Here is a 21,690-nt window from a genome sequence, read left to right on the forward strand (position 1 = left end):
TAGTGGTAACTCTGTGTTACTATTGGGGTTACTTCGGCAAAGTCCCGAAGGTTTTTGTTGAGTCCCATACTCATCCTTAATCTCATCATCACTATAGTTCAAAGGATCCCATGCTTTGATTAGCCAAGCCTGGATTATGGGAATTGGCGTCTATTTTTTCTCAAGCCTTAAATATTGAGACATGGAGAAAATGCATATCCAAAAAGAAAATGACGGTCTCAAGTGTCCTTAGAAAAAAAAGAGGAATAGATGGTGGGCAAGAAAAATAAAAGTCCTCTATACCAGGAAAAGTTTGTAATTTTTTTTGGATATCGCAACGTTGGTTTCCTACATATAAAGCAATGGAATGTATTGGCTTAAAAAGAGCACCATGGCCAAAAGCACATGGCCTATTTTAACAGAGGATTTGGGAGTTAGAATATAACCTGGAGGGCATCCAATTCAATTTCATCATTTTACAGACGGGGAGACTAAAACCCATTCGGAGGATCAGAAATGCCGAGGGGACCCATGTAGTCAGTGGCAGAGTCAACCAATCACCTGTCTACTGGCTTTTTTTCGGGGGGAGTGGGAGGGGGGTTGTTGTACAAGGTCATCTTTCTTTAGTACATTAGCAAGAACAACAAAAAGTATAGTCTTGTCCTAGCTGGTTTGGCTCAGTGGATAGAGCATCAGCCCAAGAACTGAAGGGTCCTGGGTTCGATTCCAGTCAAGGGCACGTACCTCAGTTGCAGGCTCTCTCCCCAGCCTGATCAGGACATGTGCAGGAGACAACCAATCAATGTGTCTCTCTCACATCGATGATATTTCTCTCTCTCTCTCTCTCTCTCTCTCTCTCTCTCTCTCTCTCTCTCTCTCTCTCTCGTCTCTCCCTTAAACTCTCTCTAAAAGAAGAAAAAAAAATCAATGGGAAAATATTCTCCTTCGGTGAGGATTAACAACAACAAAACAAGGTGTAGCCTTGGTTCTAGTTTGCTCTCACCCTGGAATCTGTGCATATGGCTCTGCTGCACTCCAGCAGAAAGCCTGGGTAAGAGCTGGATTAACCTGCCTCAGTGCACTCTGGTCCCCAAGGACAGAGACATCACCTTTCCTAATATAGGAACTGGGCCACTTGTTGCTTTCACAGCCAAGTTTGCGCTGGGCCTGCAGGGACACCTTTGAAAAAGAGCCTCTTAATTGCCCTGCAGCCTGCTCTGGCATCCTGGTTTGGAGAGCAAGGCATCTGGAATCGCTGAGGAGACTTCTGTCTGCTGGGCTTTCTTCCTCCTACCTGCCCGCGTTTCTGCCTTTCCCGCCCTCCAGAACCTGTCACCAGCCTGAGGCATCTCTGGAAATGGGTAGGAGGGAGCCTTCCACCTGTCAGCACCTGGAAGGCAGTGGGCTCCGCAGAGTTCTCAGTCCTCCCATCTCTTGCCAGGGAAGTAGAAAAAGGGGGAGTCTGAGGTTCCCACCACAGATCTAGAGGCTATTTCGGTGGGTTCGTCCTGCGCTGGCCGCAGTGAACCCTGAAGACCAAGCATGTACTTCTCCCATTGCTAACGTTTCTTGTTGGCATCTTTCCCTGCAGCGAGCGCTGCGGAGAAGTGTGTGGGTAAAGGTTCTGTAAGTCATGAATCAGGCTCCTGTGAGTATGTATGTTTTTCTTGAGAAAAACTGACACGGAGAAATCAGCAGTGGAGATGGTCTTTCCCTGGCCCTTCCCTCCTTCACTTGCGAGAGACTCCCATTCTCCAGGAGCTGACAGCAGCTCGGACTCAGGGCTGGGAGCTGTCAGCACCGTTCATCCTGGGGCTGATGCCTCCGGCGCCTGTGGGTGCAGGCGAGGATCGGGAGGCTTCTACAGAGAGATGGGGGGCCAGAATCCCTAAATTCCCTGGGGACCTAGAAACTCCCTATCGCAGGCACTCCCTCTCCCGTACCCCCACACGCCAGCCGCCCACCCAGTCTTCCCCCCCCCCCCTTCCCCAGCACGCAGTCCCTCCCTGCGTGATGATGCAAACCAGTGGGGAGGGCGGGCGCTGGGAAGGGTGGGGATAGACCCGGAGCTAGCGAGGGAGGGAGGGAGGGAGTGGGAGGAGGAGGAGGAGGAGGAGAGGGAGCCGAAGGACCATTTAAAGCGATAGCAATCCGTGCCCTCTCCCCAGTGCTGGGCTGTGGAAGAGCTCCGGCGGCTAGCAGAGAGCGCCCGTGCGGAGCGCCGGCCGGCGAGCCCGAGAGCGCACGGCGCCCGGAGCTGGCAGGCGCCGCGGGACCCCCCACACTCTCCTCCTGCCGCCCCTCCCCGGCTGCCCCCACCCTCGGTGACAGCAGGAGCCTCCTCCGGGCTTTCCCCGAGGAACTCATCCCACGGAGGAGCCTGGACCCCGGCGAGCCCGCCACCCACCGCACCCTCCAGCGCCGCCGCCGCCGCCGCCGGAGCCGGAGCCGCCGGAGCAGCCGGAGCCGCCGGGGCCGCCGGGGCAGCAGGAGTCGCCCGGGCAGCCGGGGCGCCGGAGCAGCGGGAGCAGCATGGTCCAGCTCCGGCAGCTGCTCCGCGCCCTGACTTTGATGAAGTTCCCCTGCTGCGTGCTGGAGGTGCTCCTGTGCGCGCTGGCGGCGGCGGCGCGCGGCCAGGAGATGTACGCCCCGCACTCGATCCGGATCGAGGGGGACGTCACCCTCGGGGGGCTGTTCCCGGTGCACGCCAAGGGCCCCAGCGGGGTGCCCTGCGGCGACATCAAGAGGGAGAACGGGATCCACAGGCTGGAGGCGATGCTCTACGCCCTGGACCAGATCAACAGCGATCCCAACCTGCTGCCCAACGTGACCCTGGGCGCGCGGATCCTGGACACCTGCTCCCGGGACACGTACGCGCTGGAGCAGTCGCTCACGTTCGTGCAGGCGCTCATCCAGAAGGACACCTCCGACGTGCGCTGCACCAACGGCGAGCCCCCCGTGTTCGTCAGGCCTGAGAAAGTGGTGGGCGTGATCGGGGCGTCGGGGAGCTCCGTCTCCATCATGGTAGCCAACATCCTGAGGCTGTTCCAGGTAGGGGGGCGCTCCCTGCGGGACAAGCGCGCCGAGCCTCCCCGCGCTGTTTATCCTTTTAAAAAAACAAGCTGGACTTTAGGGTGCAGGGTCAGGTCAGCCTCCGCGCATCTCCACCCAGGAGGTCCTGCGGAACCCCTCGCCCCCCACCCCACCCGAGGAAGTGCCTTCTTCCCTGCTGGGTTCCTTTCCCCGCACCTCTCCCCTGTCCGCGCTCCGCTCCATCCATCCAACTCGGCACCCTGGATTTACGGCCCCATTTACAAGAAGCAATCTGCGAAAAACAAGGCAATGATTTAAATGGGTTTGCATTAGAGTGAAAAACGGCCCCAAACAGGCTGGTAAAGTGAGGGTAGGCGCAGGGAGTGTGAAAGAGGAGAAGACAGATGCCTGGAACCCGGGCATCTTTTACCTCCCCGGCCTCCGGCCTCCGGCCCCCAGCCGGGAGCCGCAGCGGCCCCGGGAGGACTGGAGAAGCGCTGGGGAGGCGAGGCTCACACCCAGGGCTGGGTCCTTGCCCTGTGGGTGCTGAGTGCCCACCCCTTGGGCTGGCTTCCCTGACCTGTAGCCCGTCTCCCAGAGTGAAGCTCCCCAAGTGGGGAGAGGCTCCCCTCAGACTCAGACGTGAGCCCCTGGTGGTTTGCTGGGTGCCAATGTTGGCACCATCTAAATGGCACTGGCAGCCGGGCCATGGGCAGGAGCTGGGCGATGGGCTTTCTACTCCTGCCACTTCAGAGCCAGAGATGAGCTCATGCTAACAGAGAAACAAAATCGCTTTCCTTGCCTCATCCCTCCTCCCGCCCTTTCCTGAGACCTCCCTAAGGCAGCCCTCTCCCCCACGCTACCTAGAGCCCCCCAGCCCCAGTTCTCTGCTCCCAGGACGATTCCTGGAGCCGGGCGAGAAGGCTCAGGGAGCCGGGCAAGAAGGCTCAGGGAGCCAGGCAGTGAATGGGGCGCACTGAACCGGGCCCATGGTCCGCAGGCTGCTGGCGCCAGAGGGCACCCACGAAAGGGGAGGAAGACGGAGGGGTCCCCTAGGCGATGAGTTCCACCGCAGCTCCCTGGCCAGCGCTTCTGCAGCCTCTGCTCTGCCGCTGCTGCCGTGGGGTATTCACAGATGGCTTTGGGGTGAAGAAACTGAGGGTCTGTGAGACTGTGGGTTGCCTTCTCCCTGTCTCTCCATGTTTCTCCCTGTGTCTCTTTCCCTCCTTTCTCCCTCATTTTCCCCCCTCTATTTTTTACCCTTCCTTCCAATGCCTGCCTCTCCTCTCCCTTCGCCCCCACCTCCTAGTTTTGGGTCCGTCTCTGTCTTGAGGGGAGCCTTGCCTGGTGCACAGCGAGCTCTCTCCTGCCTGGCAGTGCCCAGACCGGGGGAGTCCCGCCCAGATGTTGGGCCGACTCTAGTGCCCTGTGGCCCCAGTTAAAGAATTGGCTCCCTCTCCTGGGCTTTTCCTAAAGATGTTGTTGGGTTTCTGGAGGGGATTTCGTGTGAGATTCAAGCTGTCACCACATCAGCTCCCTCTCAGGAGTGTGAAGTTTGTGTTTGTGCCAGGAGGGGTGCCTTCCGGGCTGCAGCCTGATTTGGCCTCTCCGAAGTCCGGGCCTCCGAAGTAAGGAGCCTGAAGATCATGTGCCTTGGGGGCAGCCTTCGCTCTGAGCTGAGGCTTTTAGGAAGAGCTGGAGTTGTTCAAAGCAAAACCCCAGAGCTGCCTTCATCCCGGAGTTAAGGCTAGACTACTTGAGGGGGCAGTACCCTGCCTGCGAGAGGATGCGTCAGAGATCACCTGGGAATCCCCCTGCAATTCCCAGTGTTTTTTGTTTGTTTGTTTGTTTGTTTGTTTGTTTTCAGAACCCTGGGGGTGGAAGGAGTGTTTGGTGGTTAGCATATTGAAACTGTTTTGCTGCCTGTTTCTGTCTTCACTCTGGGAGGTCCTGCAGATGGGCCTGCCAGAGGAAAAGAGGGAAATTTCAAGTCCAGAGGGAGGCTGCAGACTCGGTGGAGGACTTTTGCTGAGCCAGGTTCCAGGGGGAGCTGGCTCCTCTTCTGGTGTGCGGACCTGAGGCACTTGTGAGGAAAGAAGCAGCTTGCCTTACACGCAGTCCCTCCATTCCCTGGGCTGGAAGTAGAGGAGCCGAATGCCAGTGATAGCAGCGTGGGTTGGGAGCAAAGCCATTCAGAGAAAACACTGTCATTCCCCCCTAATTTGCAAATTGCAGCTATTCATGTTGGAGTGAGCAGCTGGGGGGGAAAGAGCCCCCGGTTTTCACCTGCCTCTATTGAGAAGAGGCTGGTAGGAGGAGGAATGCATCAACTTGTAGCTTGTGCTTCAAGCTGGCTGTCGCTGCAGGTGTGGGCATCCTGGTTAAACACTGCCCGTGTTGGAATATATAGCAGCTTTTTTTTTGCATGTGATCTTAGAGACTCCTGGCATGCAATCCAACCCTCAGATTCCAGACTGTGTAAACTCGCAAGCTGAATAGAGAGAATAGTGGTATCCAGACCGACCCATTGTTCAAAGGCACATAGGAAAGGAAAGGGAGCTGAATCTTCCCTGGGATTGCTGGGTTCAGCTCAATTAAGATGGTCCTATAAACACGAAGCTCCTCTAAATGATTGAATTCCAGTTCTCTTTTCCCCAGGCCCTGGGGGTTGGTTGCTGTGGGGACCTATGCCAAACCTATCCTTTAAGACAGAAATGTATGCTGAGAGAAGCTTCTAGGCTTAGGGAAGGAATACCTAGTGACTCAAACGGGGGTTGCTAAGCGCTGGGGCGCAGGAGGGAGTAATGAGATAGTAATAGATGTCACCAATGCTGCTGCTGCCAGCACAGCCTGGAACGAAGTTCCTCTCTGTCAGTTAGGGCCTGGGCGAGAAGGACTGCTCAGATGCCCATAGCGTGTGAGGCTTCACAGTCTCACTTGCCTGCTGGTGTCCCACAGAGGTAAGCTGAGCCAGTCTCTCCCTCTCCTCTATAGGAATTGGCTAGCGAGTGGCATGGCTGAGGGCAGGATTCATATCCAGTGGGTCTTACAAACCCAAGAATTTGAGGCTAATGAAATTAGTGTGTGGCCAGGGCTCTGCCAACTATAATTAAGTCACTGTTACCACCCTGCAATGCATTTCCAGCCTCAAAGAAGCATCCGAGAGGAATTTCTGGAGATTTGTTCCTGAGCCTGGCCACAGTAATACTCTCTGATGCTGAGAAAGATTAAATGCAAATGAATATTGACGATCAGTAACACGTTTTGAAAATAATTACCGGGTGGGGATGGCTAAACATAGAGAGCTTATGTAACACAGTGCCCAGAGGCTGGATCCCCGGACCACTGTTTCATGGGCTATAAGGAAGATACATGATAGCGGAAAGTAATGGGAATGTGTTTATTCAAGGCTTCTCTGGTATCGACTTGAGAGCAAATACTCTGAGAGTATAAATTACTCTGACTACATCCTGGGTCTGAATGAGCCATATTTCACGTGCAGTGTCATAGTCTGAGCTGTAGACTTGGAATTGAATGGCGTCTGTTTCAGTTCTGTTCCCTCAACAGCAGCTCAATGGGAAAAGTGTCCACTTGACCCTTGTTAAGAGGATATTGCCAATCTAAGCCTGTGGCCTGTCTATCACAAGTGAAACACATTTGTCTATTTGTAAATGTTTTCTTTTTGTCCACTGAAGCTTGAATATTATCTCAGACTTTTAGGGTAACATTTTATATATAAGTGCCTAGTGTTCTTTCTCCCTTTTTTCTTCTTACCTACCTATCATCCATCTGTCTGTCTGTCTATCTATCTATCTATCTATCTTATGTAATTGGATAGAATTGGGTACCTGGTATGGTGTGATATTATTATTGTGTTGTTGTTTTTTTAAACAACTCTAACTTACTCTTTTTAAAATCTCAAATATAGATGTCAATGCCATTTGGCATAGTTTCTATAACAATCTCTGCCTCCACATTTACTGTTTCAGGAAATTTACCTAACAGATGGTGAGTGGGCAATTTTTAAAGGGGCATTAAAAAAAAAAAAAGCAGAGAGGGAAGGAAGAGAGATAGGCACATACTATATTTGAAGAGACCTTCACGTGTATTCTACATACTCAGTCAGGGTGTCTTTGGACATCTTTCCTTTAAGCATCATTGAAATAGTGAGTGCCTTTAATTCAGTTTTATAAAACATCTCTTTGTGTCATCATTTTTCTTGGAGAAAGATTGCTCTTGTCAAAACACTTGTGTTTCCAGCATCCACTTTGAACATTTGAGTGAATTTGGGGGTCATTTTAAGAATAAATATTCACATCTTTGTAAATATCAGTCTAGGTGATTTCCCATAGTCATATATTTCCCTTATTATTTTATTTGTGCGCTCCTTCATGACATAGATCACATGTGTCAAACACAAGGCCCGCGGGCCAAATCCGTCCCGCCAGGCCTTGCAATGTGGCCCGCACCGCGCTGTCATCACTGCACTCCGCTGCGTTTCCATCACAATGACAGTTTATGACTGTTCAGTAAACCATTCGGCCCGCGATTTAGGCTGGATTTTAGATTTTGGCCCCTTCTCTGATTGAGTTCGACACCCCTAACATAGATAATTAAGGTTAGTGAGGAGGAAAATGAACTCCTAGGTCAACTCACTGCATGGTAATGACCCGGCAGGGAGTAAGAATGGTGGAGTTTATAGTCGGAGGCATAGCTCTCATTGTTCAGTGTCCTGTCCCTTTTCCTCTTGCAAAAGCACCAGGCCTTTCTTGTGGAAAACTGCAAACAGTGGCATTCTGCCTCCCCCTTGGCCCAGGGATGATTGGCTCAGGTGTAGGCATCTGACCTTGGCTCCACCTATCAGAATCCTCCCCAAGCTTTTCTGTCAAAGAAAAATGGACAAATTGTCTTTTCTTCCCAGAACTTCTGAGCTGGAAATATATGACTTCAGACTCCCAGTGGACATGCCACACAAGAGGATACTTTCTGCAGAAAAAAAGCATGCCACTGAGCAGGGCTGAGTGAGGGAGAGCGGCAGAGCCTAGTTGGCATTCTGGAACTCCCAAACCCAACTCACTCATCACTGTATCCCCGAATTTCCAATGCTTGTGGGGTTTTTGCTTGTTTTTTGTTTATTTTTAAGATTTCCTCTCAGCCATGTCAAAAGCAATTGAAGGTATCATAGCTACAACCTCCAATATCCTATCCAATTTCCGACTTTATGTAAGGTCCGCTGACTGGAAATCAAGTGACAGATCTTCTCTGACAGCCCTAGCTGCTTTGGCTTAGTGGTTAGAGTGTCAGCCCTTGGACTGAAGGGTGGCGGGTTCGATTCTGGTCCAGGGCACACGTTTTGGTTGCATCATCCCCACCCTGTTTGGGGTGCAGGGGCATATGCAGGAGGCAACCAACCAATGTCTCCCTCACATTGATGTTTCCCTCCTCTTGTCTCCCCTCCCTTCTGGACTCTCTAAAATTTTTGGAAGAAATATCTTCAGGTGAGAGTTAACAACAACAACAAAAAATCATACCTGATATATTCTTCACTTTTAATAAAATTCTTCTAGCCCAGGCTTGAGATATTCAAAACTTTGCATGCTTTCCCACCCTTCCCAACATTTACATTTTGAACTTTCAGCATTTGCCATCCTGATGCAGTGGAGATAGAAGGCAGACACTTTCTGATGTAAATTGCAGCCTATAGACCTTCCATTTGGAAGCTTTAGAGTCATACTCAGTTCCTTTCATTAAAGCCAATCTTCCCTTGATGTCCCTGGGGCACAGAGCATCTTTAAGGCATAATGGAGTGGGAAGTGCTTTCACTTGGAGTCACTCTATAGTAAGCATCAAGCCTAATGTTTCTCATCCGTTTTACTTTAAATAGGCAAAAAAGAAAAGTGCTAAACACATCCCCAACAACTAAACTGCACATTTGATGACTATTTTAGAGGACATTTAAAAAATATATATTTTATTGATTTTTACACAGAGAGGAATTGAGAGGGATAAAGAGTTAGAAACGTTGATGAGAGAGATACATTGACCAGCTGCCTCTTGCACACCCCTCACTGGGGATGCATCTGCAACCAAGATACCTGCCCTTGACTGGAATTGAGTCCTGGACCTTTCAGTCCACAGGCTGATGCTCTATCCACTGAGCCAAACCGGTTTCGGCTATTTTAGAGGACATTTATGCAACACGTAGTCAGACTAATCAATGGACTTTTTGCCGATTGGCACAGTAAATATATATGTTTCATGCACTTCATAAAAATACAAAACAATAAAATCTTTTCACAGGTAAATATTTATCCAAGAAGAGTTTGCTGCCAGCACACTTAATATTGTTAATTTCCATGTTTAACAAGTAACCTCCTTTCAGTTATATTTACTACTACCGGTAAATGTTTCTTGGATCAAAGGTCAAAAATAAAATGTACGTGATTTCAATAATACAGAACACATACTTTATTTTAAGAGATCAGAAGTTCTCATTTCTTTTCAATCATAGTAGTAGTGACCATAACAATAATTTAAATCCTTACCAAGCAATGTACTGTAAATACTTCATCTCATTTAGTTCAGACAATAGTCCTGCGAAGGTCCTATTTCCCTCCCTGTTGTACAACCGAAGAAAGTGATTCTCAAAACCTCAAATCACATAGCAGGTAAGTGTCAAAGATTAGATTCAGATTTAGATCTGCCTAACAATACTCAGGTTGGTAGCCAATAACCATGCTGCTCGGTTGTACAAACACAGAAATGCTTAAAATAATTACAGCTCTGCCTTCCCTGGGGTTAGAGTGGCTTAAACACATCAAAGATGCTGATTGCTTAACCACATCTGTTTACAGAAAGATATCATATTCTCCATTCTAAAACAGGTTAAGTCTGTGGCTCTATAGAAAGTTGAGTACACACAGCCTTACCTCCAAATCCAAAGATGCCGGCTCTTCATCATTCAACAGGTAGTCCTGTGTGCAGGCCATAAATATACAGGAGACTTTTCATTCAAACAAATGAGAAAGATGCTTCTCTTTGTCCTGATTCAGTGCCCACCATTATGGATTATGATGGCTCTTCTTAAACTTGATTTCATTCACTCTGCTCCTTCTGCAGACCTCCAGTGGGGAAATCCATCATTCAGATGTATGTGCCAAGTGAGAGGACTGTATTAATACAATTGCTGAAAGTCAAGTTGAAGAGCACAGGAAATACATCCTAATAAATGCAACATTAATGTTTGTGTGGGCCGCAGAGTGAGGAGCAAGAGAATTTTCAGTTTAATGGATTATTTTGCCTGTTGCTATAAAAGTGCTGCAGTGTAATAGTTTTATAATTGGTCATTTACAGAATTCTCCATCTCCGGGTGTTATGCTTTCTCCATTGTGGGGCTGCTAATATTTTTCACTTGTCCTGATGGAAGATAGCAGGAAGCCACACAAAGGGCTCAGACTGCTTTTCTGCTTATCATTTAGATGTAAATATGCCCATTTATTAAAGTCCTATTTAAACATTTTTATCATGTTTTAAATGAATTATGTTCTGAAGTTGTTTGCATAGGCAGACGTAAGAGGGAATGTTTTCTAATAGAAAACACACTTCTATCCAAGGACTTATTGGAATTTTCATGTAAAGGTTAAGAGTAAAATTCTGGAGTTAAACCTGAATTTATACTCACCACTTATTACCTGACTGTGATCAAACAGGTACCACACATCTCTCATCAATTTCTTTTTTAAAAATATGTTCTTATTGATTTTAGAGAGAGAGAAAGGGAGAGGGAGAGAGAGATAGATTGACGAGAGAGAAACTGATCATTGACTGTTGGCCTCCTGCACACCCCCTACTGGGGATTGAGCTGGCAACCCAAACTGGTGCATGGGTTGATGTTCAACCACTGAGCCACACAGGCCAGGCTACATCAATTTCTTTATCTTTGAAATGGGGCTAATAAAAATGTATCTGCCTGATTTAATAATTGTAAGGACTGCAGAAAACATGCATGGAAACATTTTAGCACCAAGTTTAGCTTATCATGAGTATTCAACACATTTAAAAGTTATTATTTTATTATCATGCTATCATTAAATGATACTCTTGTTTAGATGTCACTGTTGGTAAATTTGCTGTAAAAGTACTATAATAACCCAGGCTGGATTCCACCTTTCTGGTTTTTTTTTTTGTTGTTGTTTAAATGGGAAATGAAGACACAGAGAGGAAGCAGGCACTTTAGTGATGTTACTCATGAATTCCCATGGCAATGCTTAGAGCAGATCATGAAGTCTCTGGACCTAAAATAGTGGAGAGGCTGTGAGCAGCAGGCTGCAAAGTTGGCCAGCCCCAAGTTTGAATTCCACGGTGGCCCTTTTCTAGCTACAGAACTTTGAGGAAGTTGCTTAAACTTTTTGAGCTTTACTGTTAGTTTCTCATCTAAATTTTTCCAGAAATATGTATTAAGTATCCTCATATGCACGATTCCATATGCTTGGACGTATGGTAAAATAGACAAGAGCTCTCTCTTTGTTTCTCTTTATTTATTTTCTCCCTCCCCTCCCCTTCCTTTCTTCCTTCCTTCCTATCTTTCTTTTTCTCTCTTCTCTCTCTCTTCCCTCCCTCCTCTTGCTCTTTCTTCTCTCTCAGCTTACACTGTCACAGGGTCCCACCTGGGCTCTTAATTCTGGTGCTCACTTGCTTCCAAACATGGTGTATGCATCTGTGTAAAGGCTTTGTAGAGCAGCACTTTATTCATTTTCATTGCTGAGTACTATTCCAGTTGTATAAGTGGAAACAGATGAATGTTATAAGTCAATCGTATAGTACCTTAGAAGCTAGTGAGTGCGATTGGATAAAAAAAAGACTCTGGAGCACAGAAGAGTATTTGGTTATGAGTGTTGGAGGGGTGCATTCTAATTTTAAGTAAGGTGTTCAAGAGAGAATTCTTAAAGACTTTAAGTGAGGGAGTCGTAGAAGGATTTGGGGGAGACCATACCCTGAAGCAGTGTCAAAATTCAAAGGTAGAAATATGTCTGGCGGGTTAGAGGAATATCAGGGAGGTCAGAGGTCTGAGTAAGTGAGTGGGGAGGAAGGGGCAACAGGAGGGCTAAAGGTCAGAGAGGTGTGATGGGGTAGACTGAGTTAGGGGTGTCGAACTCAATCAGAGAAGGGGCCAAAATCTAAAATCCAGCCTAAATCGCGGGCCGAATGGTTTACTGAACAGTCATAAACTGTCATTGTGATGGAAACGCAGCGGAGTGCAGTGATAACAGCGCGGTGCCGGCCACATTGCAAGGCCTGGCGGGACGGATTTGGCCCGCGGGCCTTGTGTTTGACACATGTGGGTAGGTCCTTGAAGGCCATCATTTGTGTTTTACTGTAAATGTAGGCAGCCAGCGGTAGGATTTTAGCATAGGCTTGCCATGACCTCTCTCTTGTTTTAGAATGATGGGTCTACCTGTGGTAATGAGAATGGGGAGAAAGAGTGGGACCAGGTGAAATCTCAAGAGGCAATTAGTGGTGTCTACTAGATAGATGTTAGTGGCTTGTGCCAGCATATTAGCAGCAGATGTTCCAAGAAGTGGCAGATTTGGAAGGTTGTGACAGCCATTTCAATGCATATGTGAAAGGAAGGAAGGGGCAAGGCCGAAAACAGGATTTGGGGCCTGGATCAATGGAAAAGGGAAGTTGCTGTCACCTGAGAAGGAAAGGGCTTAGGAAGAAACACATTTAAGGGACTACAGATCGGTTTTGGAGATATAGAATTTGAGATTTTGTTTGTTTGTTTGTTTGTGTGTTTATTTTAAATATATTTTTATTGATTCCAGAGAGGAAGGAAGAGGAAGAGAGAGAGAATCATAGATCAGCTGCCTCCTGCACACCCCACACTGGGAATGGAGCCTGCAACCCTGGACATGTGCCCTGACCTGGAATCAAACAGTGACCTCCTGGTTCATAGGTCCATGCTCAGCCGCTAAGCCATGCCAGCTGGGCTTTGAGATATTTTCTTGATATCCAAGTAGAGATGTTGAATATGCAGCCACGTGAGCAAGTCTGCAGTTCTAAGAAAGGTCAAGACTAAGGATACATATTAACACTGTATTCTCAAAACATTTAATAAGTATTCGCTAAAAATAATTTTCTGGAAAAAAAAATTCTGTATAGTTGTGCCTTGAACAACATGGGGACGAGGGGCACCAACCCTCTTGCTCAGTCCAAAATCCATATATAACTTCTCACCCAAAACTCAGAGGTCCCTCGGGATCTGGGGGGATCGGTTCCAGGACCCTCACAGTTACCAAAATCCCTGGATGATAAGTCCCTTACCTAAAATGGTGTAAAGTAATGCATATCATCAGCCTCCCTCTCTTTGGACTTTCAATCACAGATCAAAAATACTGTTTTCAATTCACAGTCGGTTGAATCTACAGATGCAAAACTCCTGGCTACAAAGAACTGACTGTATATTTTTGAAAAACATATGCATGTAAGTGGAATCATGCAGCTCAAACCCCAGTTTGTATTCACTCCAGTTTGCATTCACAGTAAAACTGAAGAAAAAAAAATGGTGTAAATTATTGTAATAGTGTGTGAGACACAGACCGTTCACTGTGATGTTGTGGCCACAATCACATTTTGTAAGTTTAAGTTAGTTGTGATATGGTACCTCTTTAATTAGAAGAAATTGAGAACAATCTAGTTCAGTGCAATTATTTTATGCCTCATCAAACTCAGTGGAGAATTTGCATCCCTGATGTACATCAGAGTTTAAGTGGGAAAAGTAATGTCTTATAATAACCATATGGATAGCTACTTCGAACAATTTTTCCAGGGATTTCTCATCTTTCATTCACTTTGCGATTGAAAGCAGGGCAGGGAAATTTTTATTCATGGTTTTGAGCTCCCTTTGGAAATCTGCAAATCCTTGAACAGTTTTTGTAGGGAAACCAAAATTCTCTCCATATTCATTTGACTATCAGATATTGGTCTAAACATGTGCTTAAACTTTAAAAAAAAGTCCCTTGCAGGTGTGGGGGCATGGTTTCCCCCACATACTTAGGATCTGGGCTCATAAGGGAGAAAACTGATGGATGTTTCTCTCCCTCTCCTCTCCCTCTCCCTCTCCCTCTCCCTCTCCCTCTCCCTCTCCTCTCCCTCTCCCTCTCCCTCTCCCTCTCCCTCTCCCTCTCCCTCTCCCTCTCCTTCTCCCTCTCCTTCTCCCTCTCCCTCTCCTTTTCCCTCTCCCTCTCCCTCTTCCTCTCCCTCTCCCTCTCCCTCTCCCTCTCTTTTCCCTCTCCCTCTCCCTCTCCCTCTCCCTCTCCCTCTCCCTCTCCCTCTCCCTCTCCCTCTCCTCTTCCTTTCTCTTTTTAGAGTCAATGGAAAACATATCCTCGGGTGAGGATAAAAAATAAACACATGACCACAATGTCTCTGCAAATCTGTAATTTCATTTTAACACTATCATTATGTAAACTATATTTTAATTATAATTATAACAAAATTTTAGATCAACACACATCTATTTCTAGTGTGCAGGAGGAGCAGCATGTAGTAACTTTTATCAAAATATAGCATTTGAAAAACAGAACAGAGGGTAATTGTGTAATTTTGTATTCATTATAGTTAAATTCAGTGGAGTTGGCATAATAGAATTAAGATTAAAAAAAATTGGGGCACCATGCCTCCCTCTTCTAACACACCACAGAAAGATTTAGCATCTTTCTCTACAAAAAAATAAAGGAGGAGGCCAGAGGTGAATACAGGCATGAGAAGAATGAGACTATGAAAAGTAAAATGAAAATGAACTAGTACTTTTGGATTGGTAAGTGGGAAAAATCTACTAGTGGGTATGCCTGCTGAGGCTACGTTTTCTGAAATACTTAAGCCCAATGTCATAAGCAGGGACATACAATCTTTGTTTCTTGTTTCTTGATAATTGGTTGAGAAAGTTATCACAAGAATTGTATCTTATGAGCCAAGACCATTGTGCTGAAATGATTGACACTCCCTGAGCTCCCACTGTCTCTTTTTTGTTCTGGATTTATTTCAGTTTGGAGTGTAGGAGTGGGTTATGGGAAAGATTGTTGGACTTTCTCTATCTCCAAGAGGCAATATAGCATAATGGTTAAGACTGTAGGTTCTGGGCATAGTTCAAATCCCTGCTTTCCACTTGCTAACCATATCAGCTTGGGCAATTTACCTGATTACTGGGCCTCAGTATTCCCTTTGGTAAAATAATCATAAAGATAGTCCATCCTCATAAAACTTTTTCAAGGTTAAATGAGGTTACCATTGCCAAGCACTTAAAAGGATGCATAGAGTACAGTGAGGCTTATTTATTATTGTGGTGTTCATATTATCCTTCTTGTCATTATCAGCATCATCATAATCATCCCAGGTGTTATCACTATTCATCATCATCCCAGGTGTTATCACTATGTTTCTTATGACTTGTTCCATTGGTCCCCAACTCCATTCCTGTCATGTTTCTGTACAAAGGTAGAGTTGTGACAAAGCAATTGCTTCCACTGACATCTGGCCCCTACTCATCAAGGGAGCTTTACCAGGAGACCATTTATTGCTGCTCATTTAAACAATTCCTGTTTTGAGAAGGGCAGTTGGATGTTGAGGAGAAGCAGGGCCAGGAGAGAGAATTTTCTCTCTTCTTCATCCAGGGACAAAGTGAAACATTCAAGCTTCAGAAGGAGATCCAGATCCAGTAAAAGGAACAATGTTTACTTGTGTAGTTTTGTGATTCAGAACAAGTCAGACAGACTGACTTTGAACTGATTGCCATTGCATATCGACAGTATGATCTTAGATGTAAACTCTCTGAGCCCCACTGTACGTCTGTAAATGAAGGGGCTATCCTAGTAGTATCTACTGCCGAGCACTGTTGTAATAAATGAGTAAATTCTCTCACAGCATTCAGCACATCGCTGGGCATCCCATCCAGTAAGCACCTAATACTGGTTAGCTCCCATGACCACTGCCACTGCTAATATTATTAAGGAGCTGAACAAACCTGAGGCCCTTCCTTTCCCAGATCGCATATAATCCTTTGGGTGGCAGCTTGCATTGATCAAGCACGGCTTGTGTGCAAAGCCTCCTGAGCCCAGGGTCTCCTCAACTGCACTTCCAGTTCTCCGGGCAGAGCCCGTGGCCCACTGCCCCCATCAGCACTGCCATCATTGGCACACCGCATGGAGCAGCTCTGTGTGCCAGGCACAAAACTTAGCCCTGTACATGCATGTGTCAGGCGGTTTTCACATTCAGGTTGGAGGTGTTTTGTTTGTTTGTTTGTTTTTTAAATCTAGTTTATAGATAAAGATGCTGCAGTATTGGAAGGATAAGCAACTTGAAATGTAGCAAGAGGTAGAGCCAGTACTTCAAACCTCTATTTCTCTGACCTGAGGCATCCTTAAATACAGGGTGGGACAAAAGTAAGTTTAATTGTAAGAGCACAAAACAGAGAGTTTATTCTTGTATTATTATTTATTAATTGCTGTATTATTTTCCATATGGACCATTATGAACCTACTTTTACCAACACCTGTGTTATTATACCACACCGTGGTAAGAAAATCTTCCAACCACTCCAGTAAGTAGAGAAGATTCTCAGTCATCCTCTGGGCCCCGTGCTGCCCTCACCTGGTTGCAGGAAAGGAGAGAAGGGGCCTTTTCAAAGACCAAAAGGATCCAAGTGAGCCTGGCCTACATGCTCAGCGGTTGAGCGTTGACCTATGAACCAGGAAGTCATGCTTTGATTCCCAGTCAGCAGGGCACTTGCCTGGGTTGCAGGCTTGATCCCCAGTAAATGTTCCTACCTCTCTTTCCTTCTTCCTTAATCTCTCTCTAAAATAAATTAAAAACATATATTATATAAAAAAGGAACCTATTCTTAAACCTTCCCAGAATCAACTAATGTTTTATTTTCTCCTTAAGAATCCCCCCATGTTCTTTTTGGTACTTACCTTGGCCTTTTAGTATTTTTACGTTCTGTACATGACTCATCCACTCCATTTAATGTAATTTGTTGGAGGTCAAGTCTAGGGTCTTACTCACACTGAAGTACAATTATCTCCTGTGGTGTGCAATGTAGGCCTTCTGCAGTTACTCATTGGAGTTTTGTTGAATTGTGTTCAACAACACTTCTTTAAAAGTTATACAGTGAATGCTTTCTTGTAAGGAAAACTTTTTAATTGTTTCCATTTTTATTGAATTTATTGAAGAACTTTAGTAATAAATTTTAGCTGGTTATTTTTATAGGATTATTGTAGCAGTTCTGGATCTTCAGGTAACTGTTTTAGATTAAGTACTTTGTATTACCTTGTTTTAACATTTAATAATAAGCCGAATTTTCTCTATCAAACTTATGAGGCTTCACTAGCATTTAACTTAGGCTCTTGCCCTAGCCAGATTGACTCAGTGGATAGAGCGTTAGCCTGTGGGCTGAAGGGTCCCAGGTTCAATTCAACAAGGGCACATGCAGGGAGGAACGGGACAGGAGTGAGGGGGAGGGGGAGAGGGAGCAGGGCTGTGGGCTCAATCCCCAGAAGGGGTTGTGCAGGAGGAAGCCAATTAATGAGCAGCCAATCAATGATTCTCTCTCATCATTGATGTTTCTGTCTCTCCCTCTCCCTTCCTCTCTGAATCAATAAAAATATATTTAAAAAAAAAAAAAAAAAACTTAGGCTGTTGATTATGTGTTGATGACTTTTCTGTTTACAATGATATCGTTTGAGACAGGGGTGGGCTGGGTGGAATGGTGCATCTTAGAGCCATAAATTGGTTTTCTAGAGGGCTGGCATAAAAGACCGAGTTTATTTTTTTTTATATTTCTGTAGAAGTAATAAATTGTTTTATTTGTGTAATCCATTCATTGAAGAGGTATAAAATTACTTTCAAAGTGTTTATCCTAATTTGTACATTTTCTTTTCTTTAGTCTTAATTGGAAAGAGAACAGGTTAAATGGAAGAAAGTCATTATGACCGCTGGGACCACAGGGGTAGGAAAAACAATTCCCTGAGTTTTGTTCTCATCTCTTCCCTGTTGATATTAATTGGCTAATGTCTTCAGTGCTTACTTATAAGGTACTTTGCTGACCATTGCAAATGGGTTGTGTCATTTAATCCCTTGATAGTCATATGGTAAAAATATGTGTTATTTTAATTGTTATTATTGCCTATAATGCACACATGGGTCAGAGCCTCAGAAGTGATTGTTTGCTCATTAAAATTTGGTAGAAGCGGCCGTGGCCAGTGTGGCTCAGTTGGCTGAGCATCGTCCTGCACACGAGGAGGTTGCCTGTTCCATTCCTGGTCAGGGCACATGCCCGGGTTGTGCGTTCAGTCCCAGGTAGGGGACATGCAGGAGGCAGCTAATCCATGTTGTGCTCTCACACAAATGTTTCTCTTTCTCCACCTCACCCTTCTCCTCTGTCTAAAACTCAATAAACTATTCTTTTAAAAATAATTTTAAAATAAACATAATGAGAAAACTATTAAGGCTGTGTTAAGTTTAAAGGAGGCAATACTTTAAAAAAATATATTATAGAAGGGGAATTTGGACTCATGTCTCTCTGACTCTCAAGTCAGTGATTTTTCTCACTAAATTAAAGTTGTATAACTCTGTGAGAGTGGACTAGATAGTTTCTAGAATTCCCTAAGCTTCAACTTTTTTATAATTGTATTTCTGGTTTCAAGTTTGCAAGGGTAAGGAGAAATAGGGAAGAATTCCAACCTATTGAATGTTTTTTTTTTCTCAGATAAGTATGAGGTCTGTTTTATGACACCATTTCATTCATTCCTTCCTTCTTTCATTCAGCATACACTGCATGTCTACTATGTGCAAGAGAACATCATAATCGAGTGAGCGCCCCTTCCCTAACTGTCCGAGAAGCCTGGAATGTCTGGGGGAGAGCATTGGTGCCCAGAGCCTTGCCTGTCCCACACCAACAACAGCAAGGCATCCTCACGATAGTTCACAGGCGTCTTGATGCGATGGTACAGCAGCACACTTGGGTCTTTCTATTTTTGCCTGGAATTAGTGCTAGAAAGCCTCTGGTTTTGACTGGGAAAGTGGGTGCCATCATGGGCTTGCTGGCGCTATGAATGTGTGACATCATGTATCATCAGCCTGTAGGGACCTGCCATTCCTGCTTTTTACAAACTAAACAAGTACCTCCTTATTCCTCCTATGGGCCAGCTCTTGAGGGAGCCTAGCATACCCCACTGAGTTCATCACTGGCTAAACGAACGCTTTTTCAACCAGTGCTCATTCAGTGACCAGTGAGGTAGACTGACATACCACTGCTGAGAGTAGAAACTGTTGTTCCTTTATGATTCATGGGGAAAATAGTCCACTGGCTATGCTTTCTTCAGTTTAAAATGTTAGCTATAAATATTTAAGTATTTCCCTCAATTTAAAATTGCTCATACAAAATTGTTTACATATGTAAACAATTTTAAATTGAGGGAATATATATATATATATGTATAAATTTTGACTTCTGCTAGCAGTAACAAATGAAATTATTAGCACACACACACATACACATACAAGAAAATAGTCAATCATATTTAATTCAATAGCATGCTTTTTTGTAGATCTGTTGTTGATTTTATATCTGCAGATGTATTTGCTGAAGCAAATATTTCTTTCACTTTACACAAACTTGAAAGCATTTAACACCTATACAGCATGTTTCAAATGTATCAGTACAGTTTTAATCTTTAATAGCATTAGAAATATGGAATTACAAACATACCAATGAATCATTTGAAAGTTTAATTATCTAAATTTCATTTTTACCTTTTGTGAAAGTTTGAAAAATAAACATTTAATTGTATTTATCTGTTTCTATCTGTGTGATTGAAGATCGCAAACACTGACTGTAACACAAAAAGTGAAAATTAGAAAGAAGCATAATTCAAAATTATCACAACTAAGAAAATGGCAAGAGAATGCAAAAATTAAGCATTCAAAAGGTGCTTTTTGTGAGTGTGTAGTATTTCTTCTTTGAAGGAGTTAATCTTGAAGCTCTACTAAGACCTTTGAGACATCTGTTTAATGAGCAACTACTTTGTATCTGATATTGCACTGACCTCTAGAGATTCAATAATAATAACAATAATAGTAATAATAATAATAATAATTATAATAATAATAATACAAAGAATACAAGCAACAACCCATCTTCACAGAAATTCCTTGCAAGACAGTCAAGTTCCCTGGGAAAACAGACAGTGAATCACATGTTAAAAGTGACAGGGATTGTCCTGGCCAGTTTGGCTCTGTGGATTGAGTGTCAGCCTGTGGACTGAAGGGTCCCGGGTTTGATTCTGGTTAAGGGCAGGTACTGAGGTCGCAGGCTTTCCCCATGTGCAAGAGTAACCAGTCGATGTGTTTCTCTCTGTCTTTCCCTCTTTCTTCCATTCACTCTAAAAATGAAAGGGAAAATATACTCAGGTGAGGATTTAAAAAATAAAAAGGTGGCAGGGATTCTCAAGCCTTAGTGTGCTGAAGGGTCCTGGCAGGCACACTAACAAGGCAGATTCCCGGATCCCTTCACCTGGACAGGTTTAAGGTCCTGGAAACTTTATGTTTGGTGAACATCTCCAGGAGAGCCTGCAACAGATGGATGTTCTCGGTTGTCCTCAGCCTTTAGTGTGCACAGATTGGCGTGAGAGTCTTGTTAGAACACACAGTCCAAGCTCCTCGCCTGATGTCTCTGGGTCAGTAGTTGACATTTCTCACTGCTCTCCATGTGTGCTGACATGGCTGGCCCAGGGCCCATACTTGGAGAACCACTTGTTTATGGAAAGCACCTGAGAGTCTGCCATCTGGAATTGTGCATGTCCTGAATGAGACAGGTGCAGGGAACCACAGGTGGGCAAGAGGACAATACCCTATTTTATGTATAATAATAGAAGCATAATATGCAAATTGACCGAAATGACCACCTTCCAGACAAAGCCGTTCTGCTATGAGGGATTGAGGCAGCCGCCCTGGCTGCTAGGGAGGGATCCAGGCAGCTGCTGAGGCTGCAAAAGATTTCTTGCACGAATTTCATGCATCAGGCCTCTAGTATTGGTAATAATAGTAGCTAAAATGGATTGACCCCAGAGAAATGGCAAGAATTTTAGTTCATTTAGTTCTTTTCATAAGAGATGCAGGTGCTACTAAGTGTCCCCGTTTTGTGTGGGAAGCTAGAGAAAGTATTAATTTGGCCAAGTCCTAAATTTCTGTGTTACAGATCAGGTATTCAAATCTAGGAAGTCTGATCCCCACGCTGTTAACCATTCTGCTTAGAGAGAGGATGGGAGGTTATCAACAAAGGCTTCCTGATGGGACCTGTCCCTGAGTGTAGATAGAAGGATGAGTGGGCATACATAATTACTCCCTTTTTTTTTGAGGCGGTGAATATCTGGGCTTCCAGAGGAACCTGCCCTCCCCACACACCTACCCTTAGCCTGGATGATTATCAGGAATCGGGAGCAGGAGTATGACTATAGGGTGTTGGAAAGGGTTCTAGAAATACGGAGCCAGAATTCCATATCTGTTAGTAATGAGTTTGACAAAACGAACAGAAAATGAATAAGAGACTTTCCTGTATGTAGCTGGTCCCTTTAATATTAATTCAGCTGCTGAAGAATGTGAACAACAAATAGCTTCCTTCTA

General features: G+C 45.1%; 1 protein-coding gene across 7 annotated transcripts in view; it reads left to right on the forward strand.

The window, feature by feature from the left end:
* The first annotated feature begins 2,067 nt into the window (after nt 1–2,067).
* Nucleotides 2,068–21,690, forward strand: part of GRM7 (glutamate metabotropic receptor 7) — a 736,691-nt gene continuing 717,068 nt past the window's right edge. For 6 of the 7 annotated variants that reach the window (XR_006741093.1, XR_006741092.1, XR_006741091.1 and 3 more), the window contains exon 1: nt 2,069–3,030. Coding sequence is in view for 3 of the 7 variants with exons in the window: in XM_045579111.1 (XP_045435067.1) it covers nt 2,512–3,030 (519 nt within the window). In the remaining 4 variants the exon portion in view is untranslated. Of the gene's footprint in view, nt 3,031–21,690 lie in introns of all 7 variants that reach the window. The other variant, XR_006741094.1, reaches the window with a different exon arrangement.

Source organism: Pipistrellus kuhlii, unplaced genomic scaffold (genome assembly GCF_014108245.1).
Source record: "Pipistrellus kuhlii isolate mPipKuh1 unplaced genomic scaffold, mPipKuh1.p scaffold_m20_p_11, whole genome shotgun sequence".
Lineage (NCBI taxonomy): Eukaryota > Metazoa > Chordata > Mammalia > Chiroptera > Vespertilionidae > Pipistrellus > Pipistrellus kuhlii.